At 48.8% G+C, this 22,357-nt stretch overlaps 1 protein-coding gene across 6 annotated transcripts; it reads left to right on the top strand.

The window, feature by feature from the left end:
• Positions 1-583: 583 nt before the first annotated feature.
• On the top strand, positions 584-21,644 carry B4GALT3 (beta-1,4-galactosyltransferase 3). Of its 6 annotated transcripts, XM_082202315.1 has the most exons (8): positions 609-688; positions 3,513-3,546; positions 3,666-3,974; positions 10,347-10,582; positions 12,152-12,342; positions 13,203-13,325; positions 17,686-17,790; positions 19,031-21,644. In XM_082202315.1, exons 3-8 carry the CDS (start codon positions 3,722-3,724, stop codon positions 19,626-19,628), a joined length of 1,506 nt encoding a protein of 501 aa, XP_082058441.1. In that variant the 5' UTR covers positions 609-688; positions 3,513-3,546; positions 3,666-3,721; the 3' UTR covers positions 19,629-21,644. The 6 variants fall into 6 exon arrangements, with proteins under 6 accessions (XP_082058440.1, XP_082058442.1, XP_082058438.1 ...); XM_082202314.1 differs by lacking the exon at positions 3,513-3,546 and having other exon boundaries at positions 584-698; XM_082202316.1 differs by lacking the exon at positions 3,513-3,546 and having other exon boundaries at positions 603-688; positions 3,663-3,974.
• Positions 21,645-22,357: the final 713 nt, after the last annotated feature.

Here is a 22,357-nt window from a genome sequence, read left to right on the forward strand (position 1 = left end):
TAATATTTTATTAGAATTTCATTTATAAAAAGACAAGAGTGAGGGGGGAAAGAAAAAAGTGAGTGATGATGAAAAAAGATACTGTTACATTACCTTACTTGCATATATTCTTATCCTAATACACACATAATTGTCAATAAACTAATATACTCTGTGTAAATTCATTCCAAATATCATTGTATTTTATCCAAAGAGTGTGCATCTACAGCTGTCCGTTCCTATGTTGCCAATGTTGTCACGCAGTAGGGTCCGATTCCTGCTAGCGCGGTGGCAGCAGGCGAGCAGTAAAACGGGCCCTCTGTGCATGCTCAGGGCTTCTCTCGCTTTTCGGACGCCGCCGTGCCTCAGACGTCCAAAGTCAACCAAATCCTGGAGCTTCCGCCGTGGGGGGGGGGGGGGAAGATACTGCAAAAAAATAAAATCGGATCAAAATCTCTGCAGCCTCCGGACTTCCTGCATCTGCCTCCGCGCGCAGGGCGCTTTAAAGGGAGGAGTATCCGGGCCTGCCCGGTTATCCGACGTCACCGGCCCTTCTCTTATCCCCCTCCCCAAAGCATCCCGCCCCTTAATTCCATTTTCCCCCCCCTCTTTTTTTTTTCCCTTTTACCTACTGAAGATGGCGGCGGCGGCGGTGTTTCTGATTCTGGGGTGGGGTTAAGAGCCGGGCGTTCCTGGCGCGGAGGGCTCCCAGCACCCAGGTGAGCAAGGGCGGGGCAGGAGGTGCGGGAGGGCAGGCGCGCACCCTTGGGGGCCGAGGTGGGTGCGCTGTTTGCAGGAAGGGTGGGCGCCTCTGGGAGAGGCTCTTCCACCCGGCGAGCAGGGGACACCTGGGCTCCAGGGTAGCGCTGAGCCTTGCACCTGGGCGAGGGAGGCGGGGGGCGCCTCTTGCAAACCCCCGCGCCCTCCTCCCCCCCCTCCCGGCGTTTCTATGGGGATTGGATTGGGAAAGGGATCCTGAAGGGGAGAGGTTGGGGGAGGGGCTCGGCTTGGGCTCCATCCCCCTCCCTTGCCAACTGAGCTTTAGCCGTAGAGATCATCCCAGATTTTTAGCGGCAGGATGGAATTGGTGCTTCCGTTGCGAAATAATTAGATATGTGTGTGCGATATCCATATCTGTATCCCGCTGGGATTTAAAAGGCGAGGCTTTTATAAGGAGGTGGTTGCTCAGAGCAGAGATTGGGAAAGGACCCGGTGGAGGACAGGTGAGTCGGTCGCGCCAGGATTATATACAGGTGAAAGCAGGTCAGGGAGGAAAGGAAAGTTGCTGGATCCAGCTGTGTTCAGATGGAAGTGTGCTACCTTTTGAGTTACTCAGGGCTCTTTAATTTCCTGCGGGATGTCCGAGGAAAAGGGTGGGATGGGGATGGGGAAAGGAGCAGGGGAACCAGGCAGCTCCAAGATGGAGAGTTCTTACTTGAACCTGCTGCGTTCAAAATGAGCTGCGCCAGCTTTTGAGTTACACAGGTCTATTCCTTTCTTGTTGGCTGTTCAAGTAAGGGGGATAAGACATGGTGGTGGGTAAAAACAGTGCTAAAATGTTGCCATGCCTAGTTTATGCTGCTCCCAGAGGATTTCTCCTCCCCTCAGTCAGTTTCCTAGGACCAAATACAGATGAAACTGTGTCTTTGTTGCACGGCTTACTCTGACACTTTGAAGATGACGTATGACATATTATGCTTTCGATAATCTGGAGATTATGCAGGGAATGGAAGCCCTGTGCTCTGCCACTTCCAACCTTATTTTGCCAGCTTTCGGACATTTCCCAAAGTGCTCTTCTAGCATATCTCTGGAAACACGAGGTCTAGAATCTCAGTTTCGTAACACACAAACACCCCTTTTTGAAATTGGATTTTGCACCCCAAACTGTTACGTGCATACGTGGAACTGTGATATCTGTGTAGCTTTGCATGCAACTGTTTTAACCTTAAACTAAGCCTTTGCTCGGGAACATTGCATGTGAGAGTCCAGTTTATTTCTTAGTGCCAATGCGGTTAGTGCCAATTTCTTAGTGCAGGATGCGGTACGAAGTTAAACTATGGAACTGCTCCCTCATCAGGTGTTGAAGGCTACTAACCCTGGTGGCTTTAATAGGACGCTGGACCAGATAGGACATTGGCCTGGTTCTTATGTACCTATGCAAACCTTTTTATTCATAAATATAGGGGTTGGACTTGGACCAGGGACAGCTGAACGCCACAACCCACCACACCGGGTGACTTTGAACCAGTTGCACAGTGTTCATATTCTCTCTTTCGCTGCCTAACCTTCTTCACAAGGTCACAGTGAGGGTAATCTGGGGGCTGATGGGCGAACCATGTGCACTGCCCCAAGCTCCTGGGGCTCCCAGAGAAGAATGGGGCGAAATATCAATTTTTTGGCCTGTGCACTTTATCTGCTCCCCCTAATTGGTAAAAGTCGCAGGTTTCAGTTTGCAGGAAACTGAGACAGGTTTGGGCAGCGTGGTGCCTCGGGGTTGGTCAGGTTCTCTTCGGGAATGCTGGTGCGTGTGTGTGAGCGCTCGCCAGTTCTCTTTTGTCCTGCTGCAAAGCCGTCTCTCGACGCTGCCTGTAAGGGGGAGAAAAGGAAACCTGATGCCTTGTTGCCAGTTTCTATTGTTAAAATCAAAAATTATAACAATAGCAAATTACGTATAAAGTAACAGCAAGGCTGTCGGTCCACTGAAGATTTCTGAGGTTGGTTAATCATTTTTTTCATTTGGCCTTGCCAACAGGTTGCTAGTCCATAATGTTATTTCATAGAAAAGAGTTGTAGAGTTGGAAGGGACCCCAAGCGTCATGCAGTCCAACCCCTGCAATGCAAGTTGTTGTTGTTTAGTCGTTTAGTTGTGTCCTCCTCTTCGTGACCCCCTGGACCAGAGCACGCCAGGCACTCCAGTCTTCCACTGCCTCCCGCAGTTTGGTCAAACTCATGCTGGTAGCTTCGAGAACACTATCCAACCATCTCGTCCTCTGTCGTCCCCTTCTCCTTGTGCCCTCCATCTTTCCTAGCATCAGGGTCTTTTCCAGGGAGTCTTCTCTTCTCATGAGGTGGCCAAAGTATTGGAGCCTCAGCTTCACGATCTGTCCTTCCAGTGAGCCCTCAGGGCTGATTTCCTTCAGAATGGATAGGTTTGATCTTCTTGCAGTCCATGGGACTCTCAATTGCAATGCAAGAAATTGGACTAAATGACCCTCAGGGCTCTTCCAACTCTATTTATTTCAAAAAAAAAAATTGTCCCACCTCTCCTTCAAGAGGGGCGTACATGGTTCTCCCTCTCCCCATTTTAAGCTCACAACAACCGTGTGAGGTAAGCTATGGCTGAGAGATGGTGACCGGCCTCAAGGTCACCCAGTGAACTTCATGGCTGAGTGTGACATAATAATAATTTATTGTTTATACCCCGCCCATCTGGCTGGGTCTCCACTCCACCCTGGGCAGCATCCAACAAAGTATTAAAATACATTCTCACCATTCCACCATGCTTGCCCTCCCTACTTTGTTTCCATCATCTTCAGCAGGCCAAGAGCCTGAAGGCAAGGAGGAGAGGCAAGGACCTGGGACCTTCTGCATGCCAAGCAGATGACCTGCCCCTGAGCCTCACCCCTCTCCCCCTGCTGCTCCCCAGGAACGGGTCTTCAGAGATGTGCTCTCCTACCTTCTTGCAGGTGCGACTGCTGTCCTTCTGAGGCCCAGGGAGAAGACCTTGCCCCCCCACCCCACCATGCTCCGAAGGCTCCTGGATCGGCCCTGCACTTTGGCTCTCCTCATTGGCTTCCAGTTTGCCTTCATGGCTTATTTCTCCTTTGGTGGCTTCCGGAACTTGGCCTCGATATTTGGGCACGACGCCAACCCGTCCTTCGACTACTCCCGGACCCACGACGTCTACACCAACCTCAGCCTCCTGCCTCAGCAGCCCCGCTATGGGAGCCCCACCCAGTCTCTGCCCTACTGCCCGGAGCGGTCGCCATACCTCAGTGAGTTGGGCCTGTGACCACGTTGCTCAGTGTGGAGGTCAAAACGGCAGGGTGAGGGGTGGTTCAATGTGGGTTCCGACATACAAGGGGCTTGAGAGTCTCCCTTGCCCTAGAATACAGAGAATCACTTGGCTTTAAAATAGTGATGGGGAATGTTGCGCCCAGGGGCTGAATGTGGCCCTTCATGTGTCTCTCTCTGGCCCTTGCTACTCTCTCCAAGTTGCACACCACACCAGCCCTGCCTGCTCCATGCCCTCCTTGCGTGCGTTCGCTCTTGAACTGTAACAATGCCTTCTGCTTACCTGCATGGAGAGAGGTTTGTGTGTGCATGAGGAAAAATGCTGACTTTGGCCACTTCTGTGCAATACAGTGGTACCTCGGGTTACATACGCTTCAGGTTCAGGTTACAGACTCTGCTAACCCAGAAATAGTACCTTGGGTTAAGAACTTTGCTTCAGGATGAGAACGGAAATCGTGCTCAGGCGGCGCGGTGGCAGCAGGAGGCCCCATTAGCTAAAGTGGTGCTTCAGGTTAAGAACAGTTTCAGGTTAAGAATGGATCTCCAGAACGAATTAAGTACTTAACCCGAGGTACCACTGTACATGTAAGGCACTATTATGCCACTTTAAACTGTCATGGCTTCCCCCATTGCATCCTGGGATCTGCCATTTGCTAAGCGAGCTGAGAGTTGTTAGGAACCCCTCCTATGCCCCTCACAGAGCTACAGTTCCCAGAGTTTCCTGGGAACAGGAATTAACTGTTAAACCACTCTGGAAATTGTAGCTCTGGGTGGGTGGAGAACAGGGGTCTGCTAACAACTCTCAGCACCCCTAACAAACCACAGTTTCCAAGTTGTATTGCGCTGCTTTAAATCTGCAGTGCAGAGGAGGCCTTTTGCATGGCTGCAATGAAGCCTACAGTGGAAAATTAAGAGCTGCATTTGTTGTCCTGACACTTTTGCCTCTAGCTCTGTCCTGCACTGGCATGTGGCCTCCAGAATATTACCCACGAGGGAGCGTGGCCCTCAGGCTGGAAAAAGTCCTCCACTTTGTTTTCCAAAATGTTTTAGGTTATCGAAGGCCGCAGAGAAAACTATTCCCATGAAAGCTCAGTATTGCCGGATTAAAACCCAGACGCAAAATGTGGGTGGGTGTATGCAAGATTACAAAGTCTCTCAAAGCCACTTAAAAAATAAATAAGATAAGGCGGTTATCACAGCTTTATGCCTGGTAGTTTCTTTGTCTGCTGCTTAGGCCTGGGTAAATGTTTAATTATTAGATCACATGGCACCCCATTAAGTGGCTGAGCCTTTTCAAAGTTGCTGAAGGAGCAGTTTCGTATTGCTGTGTATGAGCTTGATCACTTTTCCTGTGGAATTCCTATCGCAGGAGGGAAATCCCATCTTTAGAGGCCAAATATGGCCCTTCGGGCCTCTCTGAACGGCCCTTACAACTCTCCCCAGGCCACACCCCTCACCCACCCTGCTTTGCACCTTCCTTGCGGTTTTGGTCCTGTTGAACTCTGCCTCTTGCTTATCTGGAGGGTGGATGGAGAAGGGCGTGAGAGAGCAGGTGCAGAAGCTAGCCTGTTGCACAAGGATGAAATTATTGTGTGTTTCTCCACCCACCACTGGCATGCGGCCCTCAAGAGGTAGCCAAGAACAGAGTGTAGTCACTGGGCTGGGAAATGTTCCCCACTCCCTTCCCAGTTGCAATGAACAGTTTAACCCTGTGTTTGTCTACTCACGTGTCAGTTCATTGAGTGCAGTGGGGCTGATCTTCCAGGGATGTGTGGGCAGGATTTTCAAGCATGCCCCAGTACCTGTCCATTGTCTGTGATTTCCGTGCTACTCGTTGCTTCTTTTCCCCTTTGTTAGATGTTGAGACTGTAAGCTCCTTGGGGCAGGGGCTTGTCGTTCTGCACTCTGTAAAAATGGCATGCAAACTGACAGCCCTGCCAGTACACAGTATAAAGGTAAAGGGACCCCTGACCATTAGGTCCAGTCATGACCAACTCTAGAGTTGTGGCGCTCATCTCGCTTACTGGCAGGCGTACAGCTTCCGGGTCATGTGGCCAGCATGACTAAGCTGCTTCTGGCAAACCAGAGCAGTGCACGGAAACGCCGTTTACCTTCCCGCTGGAGCGGTACCTATTTATCTACTTGCACTTTGACGTGCTTTCGAACTGCTAGGTTGGCAGGAGCAGGGACCGAGCAACGGGAGCTCACCCCATCACGGGGATTCGAACCACCGACCTTCTGATCAGCAAGTCCTAGGCTCTGTGGTTTAACTGTGTACTGTAGTACACAGTATAATTGTGTACTAATTACAACAGTAATTTGAGCAAATGAATGTTACCACTCCTCCAAGGTGGCCCTCTAGATGTTTCTGAACTATGAGTCCCATCATGCCTCACCATTGGCCATGCTGGCTTGGGCTGATGGGAGCTGGAGTCCAGCAACATCTGGAGGGTCCACAGGTTCCCTAGACGTGATTTAAGGCAAGGGTTCTGAAACTGTGGTCCACAGATTGCCAGTGGACTGCGAGCGTCAGTCAGGTGGTCCCTGGCATGTCAGTAAAAATGCATCATTTGCATCACAATTTCCAGAACTCAGTCCTACTGGATTCAGCAGCACTTTCTCCTGGGGTGTGTATAGGATCGCAATCTATATTTTTAACTTAGGCCAGGAATCCTCAACTTTTGGGGGCCCAGGGGAACATTTGGAAATCTAAGAAACTTCTGGCCACCACAAAGTACCCATTTCACAGGTGGAAAAACCGGTGAGTCTCTCACACACATCCAAAGAGGCAAAATGCTTACATGCACTTTTTTACATGCACTTACATGGACTGCAGACCAACAGATAAGCAGGCCACCCTCCCTTGTTTTATTTTTTTTAAAGAGAATAGGAGGGGGGTTGGGGAAACTGATGGCACCATAATGGGTGCCTTGTTAGCTACTTCAGATCTAAGCTGACAGTGCAGTCTAATAGGAAAAAGATAATATAGCAACCCATCTACTTGTGCCAGGATGGTTTCAAGAAACACACAACTTCCAAAAGTCAATAGAAAAGTAAAAGGCAGAAGATATATTTTGAACGCCAGCCTTAAAGCAAAAGCCCAGAATATCCAGGAAAATAGTTTTAAGGTTAAAAACAGAGCTAACAGTAAGAATGTTAATAGTGCCAAAATGATACCTTGCATGATTATATATAGCAACAGAGTTTTGGTAGTGAAGCTCTAGGAACGTAGGGTTGTATGAAGCTTATTTTTTTATTTCCTAAAATTTACACACCTGAGGGTAAAAAAAACTTCAGTGTTTTTTTTTATAATCATATTTATTGAAATTTCCAATTATAACAGAATAAGAAAAATAAAAAAATAGAATAAAGAAAGAAAAAAGAAAAACATGTTTAGACCATTCTTTTCATAACCTTCTTTCTGGGACTCCCTCCTTCCCCACCCGGCTGTATTCCCCTTTCCCTAAGTTGGTTCCACAAGCTCTCATTCCCAGTTTAAACCTAATATATTTTACTCATAAGCCAATTTAAATTTACACAATCTTAACATCACTCCTCATCTTATAATAGAACAAGATTTTCCCCCCAAGATCATCTCTCTTTTCCTTCCACGAGTTCCCCCTTTCTTAGAAAGAAAAAAACAAAAACGTGTAAGATCAAAGTTATAAAGAATATACGATAGAAAATATAGAAAAGTTCGATAGATTGGTTACATAGCCTTTGGATTCTAAGATTCCCCCTCCCTTCCCCGGTTTAGATTCCCCATGTCCATCTATCTGTATGTTGTCGGCTTGGAGATCTTAAGTCCACAGCCAAATTTTTCTCAGTCCATCTTGCCGGTTTCTTTAGATTTGGTTGTTTTAATAATATTTAACTTCAAAAATCCAGTCTAATAGAGGCCTTTAATTTTACTTAATCATTTGTTGCTCCACCCGTTGTTCTTTCCGTGTCGTAGTTAGTTCTTTGCTCTTTTATTTCTTACTTTCTCAGGTTTCTGTCTTGTTCAGCTGTTAAACCATTCTTGTTCCAAAATTTAGTGCCTCTACAGAGGTTTGTTATTCAGGGACATAGACTTACGTCCAGTTCCTTCCTTGCTTCAATAGAAGATTCTATTGTATTATGGTCACCTCTGTAGACAAAATAATGTTTCAGTTTTACAGCTTTCCCAGGAGATAAGACCTATACACATCCCAGAGTAATTTTCCACATACGACACTTGTAATGTCCCAAAACCCCTCTAGGGGGATTGCAATAACTTTGTATCCTCTAATCCAAAAGTCAAATTGTTATTTCTTTTTCCCCGACAGTTTGTATCCATATTGTATCAAATTGTAACAAAATTAGCCAGCAAAATACTTGTAACAAAGTCCTCTTTATATTCTCTAGCTTTGACAGCTCCTTTGACAGCTGTCAAATCCTCCGTCTCTCTTCGCCAGGCTCTCCGAATCACCCCGGTTCCCGGGGGGGGGGGTTGCCTTTTCCTCTCACCCTCAACTCTTCTCCTCCAGCACAATTCTTGTAGTTTCCCATCGTGGAGTTAATAATTGTCATCAATAAGCTTCTGAATCGATCTTGGTTTCCCAGTCCTTGTTTTAGCATGTTTACAATCAGGGGGGGGACTGACTTCCTTTTTAGATCCCCCCCGCTCGTACCGAATCCGAAAAAAAATCCTTTTTTTTCTCCTTTTGTACCCGGTTACCCAATTACTCACGGGTTGTCGCCAATTGTCCAAATTTCCAAAGGAAGAAGCCAGCGCTCTCCATCGAATGGCATGCGGCTGCACTCGGCAGGGGAAGCAGAAGACTCACAGCACCACGCCACTCCCTGGCACCCGATCCGTAGCCTTTAAAAAGGCTCCTTCACGAGTCGGGAGGGCGCTAATGGTGCCAGCCGAGTCACCATGTCCACGGGCTCCGTGCCCGTGGTTTTTAAGGGTCCCCGCGTCGCCGGCGCGGTAGGACCCAGCCCCTGCCGAGCCGACTCCCTCCGGAGCTTGGAGAGAGTCCGCCATTCGCGATGGCGCCAACCCGGAAGTAAAAACAAAAAACAAAACCTCAGTGTTTTTACCATAAACAGCCAAGTTCTACTCAGAGTTGAAATTAATGGAGATGACCAACTTGGCTCCACTAATTTCAACGAGTCCACATGTTCATACATAAAACAATTTCGAGTCGCTCGCAGAGCTGTGATTCCAAGAGTAGTTTAACAACCAATTCCTTTCCCTAGGGAATTCAGGGCATTGTAGCTTTGGAGGGACTTGGGAGTGTCTCGTACTTCCAGCACGTTTAACAAATGACAGTTGGTTTAGGATTCTTTGGGGGCAAGCCGTGACAGGTTAAAGTGGTGTCATAGTCCTTTATATTTATAGTATGGATGTGGAACAGAAGGCAAGAGAGAAGACCTGGCCACCTCCCTCAGCCGAACGGCCTGGATTAGGAAGAGGGTGGCAGGCCTGGAACCCTTTTATAGTGGGTAGCGACACAGGATTGGCTGCCCAGTGTCACATGACTTCTTTGGGCCTGGAGGATGCTGGCCTGTGGTGATGGTCCCTTGGCTTGAGATGCCCACAGATGCCTCCTCTAGTGATGGCGGCTCCAGTGGCGCAGGGAGCCAGAAGGGCCATAGCTCAGTGGCAGGGCATCACCTTTGCATGCAGCAGGTCCCAGGTTCAATCCCGGCCTCTCCAGACAGGGCTGGGAATGTCCACCATCTGAAACCCCAAAGAGCTGCTGCCAGCCAGTGCAGGCAGCGCTGAGCTAGATGGACCAGTGGGTCTGACTCAGTTTAAAGTGCGCTTCCCGTGCTCCTAACTCGTCACATTGTCCACCTGGGGCTCCTGCCATCATATCAAGAGCAGCAACTCCCAATCCATATTGCGCTGACTTATTTTATTATAAAGGAAAGATGTTGAGGGTGCTTCTCTCCAGTCTTGTGGGATTATCCCTGACCCAGATGTCCTTGGCGTGGGGACAAAGCAACATTTGCTCCTAACAGCTTGTTATCCTTGCCTTTGCGTGCTCATCTCTCGTTCCGTTTTTCTGGGAAATCCTGCTTACAGCTTAAAACTTTGTCGCCACACCTGACACGCACAGAGTCTCCCCGTGCCATGGAAGGAAAGGTTAGTTTAGCTCCCTGCCTCTGGTGGGGTGAGAGATATTTAGATAGAGGCCTTCATGTCGGGTATTCATGCAGGCCTCATGAAGACTAGAAACTTGGGCAGATTCTTTGGGGCTTTTTGGAACGCTGCATCAGAGAGATGAGGCAAGTAGCTCTCGTTGAAAGAGGCCAGTGCCTGCATGTGAATTTTTGATTCTGTTCTTGTTCTCCTCTCACCCTACCGACTCTCATCTCAGTTGGCCCCCTGACAGTGAGCTTCAGCCAGGTGCCGAATCTGGAGCAGATCCAAGAGAAGAACCCGGCGGTGGGCCTTGGGGGCAGGTACCGCCCTTCCGCCTGCGAGCCACGCTCCCGGACAGCCGTCATCATCCCGCACCGCAACCGGGAGACGCACCTGCGCCACTTGCTCTACTACTTACACCCCTTCCTCCAGCGCCAGCAGCTGCAGTATGGGATCTATGTGGTCCATCAGGTGCGTTGGTTTGGGATTTGTGTGCGTGTGAAAGAGAGATTAATTCAATGCAACTCGGGCGGGGGCAGTGCCGGATTTACATATAGCTTAGGGCCCCACTCTCTTGGGGGGCCCCAAAAAAGTTAAAGGGAAAAAACCTGGATGTACATTTCCAAAAGATAAGATAAAAAACAAATAAAATAAAACCCACATGCAGCAACAGAGTTTTGTTTTGTGAAGGCTCCTATGATGTAAGTAATGGGTCCCGCCTGCTCCCTAAAATATCATATACAGTGGTACCTCGGGTTACAGACTCTGCTAACTCAGAAATAGTACCTTGGGTTAAGAACTTTGCTTCAGGATGAGAACAGAAATCGTGCTCCAGCGGTGCGGCGGCAGCGGGAGGTCCCATTAGCTAAAGTGGTGCTTCAGGTTAAGAACAGTTTCAGGTTAAGAACGGATCTTCAGAACGAATTGAGTTCTTAATCCGAGGTACCACTGTATATCATATATATATATGGCATATATTCAACACAAAAAACAGCAACAATTTGTTGCTGGCAAAGCACAGCTGGACATATAAAGGGCCCCATTACCTTCAGTAGCTTAGGGCCTCATCAAACCTAAATCCGGCCCTGGGTGGGGGAACGTCAGGCCCAAAGCAGCTGCCAGAGGTCTGGCCCTCAGGACTCAAAGGTGCCATGCAAATTTTGCGCCCAGCTTTTGACCACTTGTGACCAAGTGAAGATGCCCGGGCACCAGGACGGCGCCTGACATCTCCACCATCTGGGGATTGTTGGAGCTTGGCTGCTTTCACATGCTGATACACCGCCCTGTGGAATTCTACCAGTTATATTTTATCTCCACAATCGGAATGAATTTTGGGAACCAAAATGCTTTTTCTGGGCAGGCTGAGCAGGAGCAGTCACCATTAAGAAAAGGTTGGAATAGGCCGATATATATGTGGACTCTCCCTAGATCAAGTGACTTTTCTTCTTTAAGTTCTCAGAGCTCTTAACCAACCTCAAGGTGGCCATCTGAACTAGCCAGATGTTTAACTGAGAATCAAACACAGTCAGTCCATCATTTGAAAAGACAGACTTTAAAGTCGTATCTCCTCACAAAATGGCAACTAAAACTTCTGTTCCGCCGACTGTAACCTTGTTGTAAGGAGTCATTTGGCACTGAGCTTATATCTCTGAGTTTCTAGCACTGCTGACAATAATATAATAATAATAATTTGTTATGTATACCCCGCCCATCTGGCTGGGCTTCCCCAGCCACTCTGGGCGGCTTCCAACAAAATATTAAAATACAGTAATGCATCAAACATTAAAAGCTTCCCTAAACAGGGCTGCCTTCAGATGTCTTCTTAAAGTCTGGTAGTTGTTGTTCTCTTTGAGGGCGTTCCACAGGGCAGGCGCCACTACCAAGAAGGCCCTCTGCCTGGTTTCCTGTAACTTGGCTTCTCGCAGTGAGGGAACCACCAGAAGGCCCTCGGTGCAGTTGCCTTGTGACAGGGCTGGGCCTCGTGAGTCTTGCTCCTTTCCCTGTTGCCACTTCTTCCCACTCAACCCTGCTTCTCCGTAGGCTGGCAATGCGACTTTCAACCGGGCCAAGCTGCTGAATGTGGGCGTGAAGGAAGCCCTAAAGGATGAGGAGTGGAACTGCCTCTTCCTCCACGATGTTGACCTCATTCCCGAGAACGACCACAATCTCTACATCTGCGACCCGTGGAGTCCCAAGCACGTCTCTGTCGCCATGAACAAGTTTGGCTACAAGTGAGAAGGCAGGGATAGGGGAGGGTGGGACTGATCGCACCATGCTTTGTGGTGGGTGGGTGGTTGTCTTCAGGGCTGGCTCCATGGTGTTACTTTTTTTGGAAAAAAATATATGTATTAATTTTTATATAGCACGTAACAAGAGCAGAACGAACGTATAAACATTAGAAAATGCAAAAACAAGCGCAGAATCCAACAGGTTTCCAAAGAAAAAGAGAAAAAGTGAGTGCCAAATACTGAAATTATTGTCTCTTCAGAGCTGGCTGTGTTTGTGAGGTGGTTTCCTTGTTTGATTAGAACTATTAACATATTTTGAATAAAGGGAAACCAATCAGTAAGGAAATGATCCTTGCCTTGACTTTCCTGGAGCCTTTTTAACCACCCTAGTTGGTTTTTCCAGACAATGAAATTGGCCGAAATCTGTGCAGACTGTTCAGTGTTCTAGCTTTCACCATTTCTGGGCTATTTCAAAACACGAGCAGAAAACATAATCGGGTCCTGATACTCCTCCTCAAAAAGGCTCTTGTGTTTTGAAGGCAGCACTCAGAGCGCACTCACTCCATTTCATTAAATTCATAGAATCAGTTTAAAAAAATATGCAAATTACACCCAAATGTAATTTCCCATCATTGCCAAGTGGGCCATATATGAATTAAGTTTGATTTGGGGTTAGACTTTCCATCTATGTGCAGCACACTAGCACATGCGAAACAGCAAATGCTTTGCAAATTTGTGTCAAGAGCCTTTCCCACCCCTGTGTCTCTGAAATATCTAGTGCAGGGGTTTCCCAGCGTCACTTAAAACGACTAACAATGGTGGCCTTTCTCTCCATTTTCTCTTCTGCCCCTTTCCCACTCCAGCCTCCCATATTCGCAGTACTTTGGCGGTGTGTCGGCCCTTACCCCGGACCAGTACCTAAAGATCAACGGCTTCCCCAACGAGTACTGGGGCTGGGGAGGCGAGGACGACGACATCGCCACGAGGTGAGTGTCCCTCGTTCACCCCTCTCTTTCTGTGGTGGCCGTTGTCTCTTCGCCCTCTGCATTCCGACCTGCAACCATTTCGCCCACTCGCTTACAATATGCATTGCTCTTTTCGTTTTGGCACCTGACTCGGCGGGAACTGTAGCTGAGGGGTTGGCGGTGGTTCATTCAGTTGTTTAGAGCATGGTCCTGATAACGCCAAGGTTGCAGGTTCGGTCCCGGTATGGGACGACTGTATATTCCTGCATTGCAGCAGGGTCAGACTGGATGATCTCAGGGTTTCTTCCGACTCTACAATTCTAGGATTCTGCAGTTCAAACCCTGTTGGTAACCTTGCACGCCAGTCTCCGGAAACCACAGGAGTGCGTAGTTAAATGATGGCGCTCTCTCCTGCAGGAGGCAGTGATGACCAGCAACTTGGTGGCTTTAAAATAGGATTGGACAAAATTAATGGGTTTGTTTTTTTTAAGGCCTGCTGTTGCACTCGGTTCCTGCTTGCAGGTTTCCTGTCGGCTTTGGTTAGCTGCTGAGAGAACAGGATCCTGGATGCCTTTGGCAACTCTACCAACTTAAAAAGGACTAGAAACTTGTTGTTTTTTTTAAAAAAGAGAGAGAGAAAGAGAAAGAAATAAAAAGTGGTAGAAGCAGCTCAGATTCCTAAATTCCAGGCAAGATAATCATTCTTCCTGCTTTTTTTCCTGCAATTGAGAAGAACTGTGGCATAAGTGTAGCCATGGTTTTTAGGTTAAAAATGGGCAGTGGAAAGAGTAGCTGCAGCTGGTAGATTTACACTCTTTGGTATTGTAGTTTTCTCTGCCTGTTGCAAGACTCGGAGATTATTGGAGCACTGATTTCCCCACCCAGCCTCTGTTTGTTCCACTCCCTTCTTCCCACTCTGCAACTGGAGTGCTGTTTTCCTTCTCATCGCCTTCATTATCATCTCTTTTTATCTCTTTCTTCCACCCTGCCTTGTGCACGCTGTCGGATCCTTGCATGCTCATTTTTCCCACGCAGGCTGTGGCGGTTTGGGCTGCAGCATTCAGGTAAGGTGAGAAAATTGCAGCAAGCCTGATGACGCGCCCAGCTCAGTAGTCCCATGTGTTTGTTGCATTAGGGTTTGAACTTGTTGGCGAATTGAACATCTGTGATGCCATGGGATGTTCACAAATGCTCCAACACTGGGGGTGGGGTGTCTCTTGTGAGATATTGTTGGGTCAGCTCAGCAATGGTGAGAGAAGGTGGAAAGGGAAACTGCACAGAACAATGAGATTTTTAATGGAAAGGCGGGGCTATAAATGTTTTCTGAGGGTTGAGCCCAACTTAGTTTTACTCGGGGTCAAAATTCATGGAGATTATCCATGTTTTTTAACTTCATTGGGTCTATTCTGAATAGAACTAGCTTTGGATATAATCCAAAGATCTATGCTCTTGTAAGGAACAGATGTGGAGCTTTAATTTTGCGTATTTGATCCCAAAGAATGCATGTCCAGAATTTTTGAGGTGATAAAAGAATTATCTAATGGGGCACCAGAAGAAAAACCTATTCTATCCCTGCAGACATTAGAATTTGAGTACCTAACACCTCACCAACCTGGGTTTAGCACACTTGTGAGCTACTTACTAGGAATTGTTCCACACCTGCCCCATACATTTAAAGCACTATGACACCACTTTAAACTGTCAATTCCCAAAGAATCCTGGGAAGTGTAGTTTGTTAAGGGAGCTGAGTGTTGTTCGGAGAACCCTGTTCTCTGAGAACTACAGTTCCCAGAGTTCCCTGAGAAGAAAGATGGATGGCTAAATAACTTTGGAAATTGTAGCTTTATATTCAAGGAGGGTGTAGAGCAGGGCAGTGAGGCGTAGTCTTTATTTATTTCATTTGTTAGTTCCTTTTCTCACAGGGGAACCTAAAGCAACTTACATTAAAACCGATTAGGAACATCCAGTAAAAATCCAAAAAGTACCACTAAACGGATAAAGCAGAGCACGACTTAGCGATCCCACCTCATTCAAAGAGGCCACAATGCTATTCTTCAAATTAAGGGCCAAAAGCCAGGGTACCTGGTGCCTAAAAATAAAGAGATGCCCCTCTGGAAAGAGCATTCTGCAAGCATGGGGCCACCCCAAAAAAGACCCAATATTGTGTTGCCACCTTCTGAACCTCCTGCGGAGGGGGCACACGAAGAAGGACTGCAGATGATGTTTGCAGGGTCCGGCTCAGTTCACGTGGGAAGAGAGAGGCGGTCCTTGAGGTATTGGGGTCTTGAGCCACAGAAGTCTGTAAAGGTCAAAACCTGCACTTTCAATTTTGCATGGAAACCAATTGGCAGCCAGGACGATCGTGCCAGAACTGGTACTATTCGTTCAGACTGTCCTGCCCCAGTCAGCAATTTGGCCTCCGAATTCTGCACCAGCTGCAGTTTCCGAATGGTCTTCAAAGGCAGCCCCCTGTGTAACACATTGCAGTAGTCCAGCTCTGAGGTTACCAGAGCACAGGCGACAGAATTAGGCTGTCCCTGTCCAGAGACGGATGCCAGCAGCTGAAGCTGATGGAAGGCACTCAGCGCCACTAAGGCCACTTGAGCCTTGATGGATCCAGAAGTACTGAAAGACTATGCCTATTCCTTCAGAGAGAGTGTAACTGCAGCCAAGGTATGACCTGTGGAGAGAGTTCTGAGGGCCAAATAGAGAAGCCTGGAGGGCCGCATTCACAACCACCCTGGGCTTGAGGTTCGCTATCACCACTTTGCAAAAAAAAAACCCCGCATAAGCCCTGGGAAAGAGGCAGGATCCCAGCCCCAGGGAGGTTACAATCTTAAGATTTGCAAGTGAGGGGTGGCAGGAAGCAGGAGGAGAGGGAACTAAGAGACATGGATAACAAAGGATTAATAAAATTGGTACTTGGTTCCAACAGGCTCGCCCAGGGAAGCATTTTGGCTCCCAAATTGTGCCTCTCTTCAATGGATTTGACTAGGACTGTGCGTCGCCATGGCAACTGTTCCACCTCCTGCTGCGAGGGAACAGCAGTGGAATGCTTAACCTTGGGCGAAGATAAAGGAAAAGCTTGAGAAAGAGAGAGACCCGAGTGGGTAGGGGTAGGAGGGAATTGGCTGTGAGGGCGTGCCTACGCTCTGCTTCTGGAAAATTCCCTGCACAAAAGAGTTGGCGTTAAAAGAGAGGGAGGATGTTTAGCGCAGCAATGCACATTACCCACCTCCTGATTGGTCAGGAGTCCCTGACCTCAGAGCAGGTTCGACGTCTCTGTTAGGGAGCTGCCCAGGCAAGCTCTGACTATAAATCCACAGCCCATCTGACTATAAATCCACAGCGCTGGCCCAATATATTTTGCCACCTGAGGCTAGAAACAAAATGGCGTCCCCTTCTCTTCCTTCTCAAACTCCCCATTCTGTGTACAGAAGCTGGCAGGCCTAGCAGTAGACTCTTATCGAACATTGTCAATGAGACAGCGTCACCCACTGTTCCTAAGGCTGCATACTGCGTGTGTCTGTGCATTTATTTGGCCACATCTGCACCTTGGACCATACATTTCAAGCATTCTTGTACCACGTCAACCGTCATGGCTTCCCGCCTGACAAAGGATCTTGCCAACGGCAGTTTGTTAAGGGTGCTGAGAGTTGTTGGGAGACCACTGCTACAACTCCCAGAGTGATTTAATAACCAGTCCTGCTTCACAAGGAACTCTTGAGAACTGTAGCTCTGTCGGGGGAGCTGAGCACTCTTAAGAAGAGTTTGAAGAGTTTGGATTTGATATCCCGCTTTATCACTACCTGAAGGAATCTCAAAGCGGCTAACATTCTCCTTTCCCTTCCTCTCCCACAACACTCTGTGAGGTGAGTGGGGATGAGAGACTTCAAAGAAGTGTGACTGGCCCTAGGTCACCCTGCAGCTGCATGTGGAGGAGCGGAGACGCGAACCCGGTTCCCCAGATTACAAATCTACCGCTCTTGACCACTACACCACACTGGCTCTTAACAGACTACAGTTCCCATAATTCTTTGGGGGAAGCCATGGCTGTTGAAAGGGTGGCCGTGGTGCTTTCAATGTGTGGTGTGGACAAGGTCTAAGTTGGTAGATAATGGACAGCCTTTGCCATGCTTCCAGCAGCAGTGTAACATTTATAGTGACAGTCTATCCCAGTGAGCTGTTTGCTTGCTGTGTGACAGGCCTGTGGCAGACCTAGCTCTGGTCTCCAATGGAGGGGGGTTGGCGGTGGACATTCTGTTGCCACCACCACTCTCTGCACTCCTAAACATGTTGCCTGAGGCATCTGCTCCACTGTGGCTAACAATAGGGCCGGGCTAGCAAATCTTAATTTGGCTTCCTTGTTCTGTGTCCCCAGGGTGCGCCTGGCCGGCATGAAGATCTCACGGCCTCCTGTCTCTGTCGGCCACTACAAGATGGTGAAGCATAAGGGAGATAAAGGCAACGAGGAGAATCCACACAGGTGTGCTGCTTCCCCCCTCCTCCCACCCCCCAAAAAAAACCCTGCAGTTGGAGGAATAATCATTTTATTATTTGTACCTGTCCATCAGGTTGCCCCAGCCACTCTAGGCGGCTTCCATCATATACAAAAACATAATAAAACTTTAAATTTCAAAAACTTGCCTGAACGGGGCTGCCTTCAGATGTCTTCTAAATGTTGTGTAGTTGTTTATCTCCTTGACATCTGATGGGAGGGCGTTCCACAGGTAGGGGGGCCACTACCGAGAAGGCCCTCTGCCTGGTTCCCTGTTACCTCACTTCTTGCAGGGAGGGAACCAGCCCTCACAGGTGGACCTCAGTGGGTGAATGATGGGAGTGGAGATGCTCCTTCAGGTATACTGGGCCGAGCCAGTTTAGGACTTCAAATGTCAGCAGCAACACTTTGAATTGTGCTCAGAAACGGTCCTGGGAGCCAACATAGATCTTTTTATATATAGTTATCCTTATCTCCTGCCAACCTAGCAGTTCAAAAGCATGTCAAAGTGCAAGTAGATAAATAGGTACTGCTGAGGCGGGAAGGTAAACGGCGTTTCCATGCGCTGCTCTGGTTTGCCAGAAGCGGCTTAGTCATGCTGGCCACATGACCCGGAAGCTGTACGCTGGGTCCCTCGGCCAATAAAGCAAGATGAGCGCTGCAACCCCAGAGTCGTCCGCGACTGGACCTAACGGTCAGGGGTCCCTTTACCTTTATCCTTTATTAGGCATAGCAAACCACACAATTATCAAACAGATACCGTATACAAATTGTGCAAAATATGAGCTCAACATAATAAGGTTTGTGCTGGTCAGATCTTTAACTCCAGAGAAAATCAATTTGCATAAATAATACAATACAGCACTCCCGAATCCCCGATCAATTAAGAACCACTAATTTATTATTATTTTGACTCCCTCCTTTGGCAATCCTCACAGAACTTCTAACCCAATGGTTGCCATTAATTTGATTGGAATTAATTTTATAATGAAATGATTTTAGAATGTTTTATCGTTTTACTGTTGTTAGCCGCTCTGAGCCCCGCTTCGGCTGGGGAGGGCGGGATATAAAGAAAATTTATTATTATTTATTATTCTCTTTATAATGACCCAGTCTTTCTACATGGACAGCACTTTCAGGACCTGTGGCAGAAGAGTGCTTTAAATGTATGGCACAAATGTGACCTTGCACATACACACTCTCTCTCTGTCTCTCCCCAACCCTGTAGGTTTGACCTGCTGATCCGGACGCATCGGGCTTGGACCCAGGACGGGATGAACTCCCTCTCGTACACCCTCCTCTCCAAGGAACTGCAACCTCTGTACACCAACATCACGGCCGACATCGGCACCAACCCTCGGGCCACCCGGGGCGGCAAGGGCTCAATCCCCAGCCTCGGCGGCAGGAACTATCCGAGCGGCAGCAACCACGACTTCCGCCAGGAGATGCTGCGCAAGACTCCGTTTGCCAAGCTCTCCCGGGCCATGGGTTGGGGGGAAGTGCCCTTCGGGACCATCCAGGCCCTGCTGGATTCGGCGACGGGAGAGCGGGGGGCTCCCAAACCGGAGAAGACGAAAACCAGCCCCACAGCGGGGAAGGCGGAGCGGGAGGCGGGGTCCCCCCGCGCGGCGGCTGGCAGCGCCAGGCCAGGAATCATCAGAACGGTCGTCCTGGCAGCGGCACCCAGTGCGGAAGCTGTGAAGCAAGAAGCAGAGGATGCTGGGAAGCATCTACCCGGGCGAGGGGAGGCAGAGTTTTTCAAGACCCCTGCCTCCCTGGTCCAGAAGCCCATGAGCAATCACACTGGCCCAGGAAGCGCCGGCTAGGGCGGGTGCAGTCCAAGCCGGTGGGCACTAGGCACCACAGCCTAGCCTCAAGCCTCTAGAACCAATCGTAGGAGTTGCAATAATAATCAGGCTGTGGCCAAAGCCCATCGGGCTGCCTTTTCTGTGTCTGCTGGGTCACCAGGGCCCAACAAACCTGGACTGGACAATGGAGGGGAGGGGCAATAAATGGTAGTTAAATTTCCACTGGGGCGGGAATACACTCCACATTCTGATCCCTCAGCGGTTGACTCCTGGTTCCACCTGCAGTGCTGTCTCCTCCCAAAGACTTTGGCCCTACCTCAGAGGTGCCACCAACTTTCTGCAGAAGAGTTAGGTCCCGCTGCTGTGCAGCCATACCCCCTTGGCTTTGGGGCTGACTCTCACTGTGGGGCCTGGGGGTGTTCTGCACCGTTAAATGGGGTCATTAAGCCGCTGTGACATTTGCGTGCTGGTGGATTTTGTCGGAGGCAGTGGACAGAACAGGGGGAAGAGGTGGCTGCGTACGATTGAAGTGAAGGAGGGCACGTCCACCAAGCCCCATCCTGTTGCTGGTGCCAGGCTCCCTCAGAAGCAAAGGCCGTTCCTGCAAAAGCCCTTGGGCTCATGTCGTCCCAGTGGAAAGGTGCAGGCCTCTTCCCTGCCTGGTTTGGAGAAGCCGCACTCCACAGCCTGGTGCTGCTGGGTGCCTTCTTCAAAAGGCTGGCGAAGCCGGGATCTCCTGCTTAGCCAGACTTGTTGAAAGAAATACGTCCATATACAAACACTATTTTTCTGGCACCCTCCTTCCTTAAGAGGAGGAACTCTGCCCAGTCAAGGTGCTGGTGGTGGTGAACCTAACATTTGGTAGGAGAGAGGTCTGTCCCCGTCGTCGTCCGTCTCCCCCACCCACCCACCCAATCGAATTGAAACCTAGATGGCTGCTTCCTGCAGTTCTCTGAACCAACCCCTCTCACGTTTTCTGGAGCTGGACGCAGATGGATGCTGGAACCTATTTAATCATTCTGAGCCAAGCAAGAAATCCCCCCTTTTTTTAATGTCCAAGGATTAGGGCCACATTCACACAACGCATTGAAAGCATTAAGGTGCCACTTTGGTGGTCATGGCTTCCCCCAAAGAATTCTGGGAAATGCGGTTCGTTTGGGGTGCTGAGAGTTGCTGTGGTGTCCCTATTTCACCTCACGAACGGGATTTCAATCCCTCTTCACAGGGAACTGTGGATTTCAGCTCCATGGGGGGAAGAGAGGGGGGCATTCCCACAACTCTCAGCACCTTAATAGTTCCCATGAATATTTGGGGGGAGACATTTAAAATATGATAGGTCTTTAAATGTATGGCATGAAGGTGGCCTAGGTTCATTTTTGGGTCAAAAGTGGGGCTACTTCTCAACTTTGGGCTGTCGTGCAATATATTCCTTCCCAAGGAGGTCCCTTTTTAATGGTGTAGTGCCATTTTTTGTACCCTAATCCCCATCCCAAATAGGCTAAGGTGCCTGCTGGATGCCTCCCAGCCCTCCCAGGCTGTTTCTAGCACCTTGGGCTCCCTTCCTTGCCTGAAAAAAGGCCTATGTGGACCATTGGAAATGGGGTTTGATCAGCCCTGTACTTTCTGTAGCTGCTGAATCATGGTGGTTTTTAAAGTAAAAATAAGCTGGAAAGGGGATAGATTGTAAAACTTCCTGTGAACGGAAGTTATAGTGATATAGTTAACATTACACAATGCCCTCTTCCAGCTCTACACATTCACACACACATTTTTCTCTCTCTTAGGGCTGGTCCCAGCCTGCAACCTGTGCCCCACCCTACCCCACCCCATGGCCTCAGAAAAGGCCCTTTCCTCTTCCTCTTCGCAGGTGTGCGTCTCACAATCGCTCTAGCTGTTGGCAGTGGTGTGTAGTTATTTATTCTATTTATGGAGTCCTCGTTCTCTCTCGCTGTAGCTGCTGTCCCTTGCCTCAGTTTTTGATAAACCGATTTTTTTAATGAAATAAAAACATGGTCCGTGGATTAAAGAGGAAAAGAGTGAGCTGTCTTCCCTGGTTAAGAGCGGCTGCCCTGGCCCTCTGCAGGCAGGAGTGGCCCTCGGGCCTTCTCTAGGTGGCCCTTGGGGACTGTCCCCTCCAGGCCCTCTCCTTGTGTGCCCTTGCGCTTGAATAATGTTGCTAGGAGGGTGGAGAGAGGTGTGGGTAGAAGTAGAATCCTCTGGCTTTTGCTTGGCTGGAATATAACCTCCAAATGCAGCCACTTTTGCCTCTGCCCCGCACCAAACCCCCAATATGCAGCCCCTGGAAGGTTGCAATTAGGGCATGTGTGCTTCAGGCAATAAAAAGACCAGCTGTGGGACAGGTAGAATAGGTGTCTCCCCCCCCCCCCAGTATGGACCAGAAATAGGATGGGCATCACCTGGTGAACTTCTACCTGCACCAAAGAGGAAAGGGCACAGGGCATAGAGTTGGTTGTGGAATGCCTATGTCCATTGGAAGGCTAATAATTATTCCCAATACTAGTGTCCTATTGTGCTTGCAGACTACATCTCCCAGCATTCTTTGAGGGAAGCTGCGACTGTTCAAAGTCACACCATATCGCTTTAAGTGCAAGTCTGCATGTGGTCCTAGTTTACATATTGAATTCCATATTCATTATGTTAGTCCATTCATTTCAATGCAAAGGAAGCACAAACCAGCTATGTGTCATTCGCAAACAAAGCAGCAACAGCAGCCGATGCTGATCTTA

Source organism: Podarcis vaucheri (assembly GCF_965113315.1).
Source record: "Podarcis vaucheri genome assembly, chromosome: 16".
Lineage (NCBI taxonomy): Eukaryota > Metazoa > Chordata > Lepidosauria > Squamata > Lacertidae > Podarcis > Podarcis vaucheri.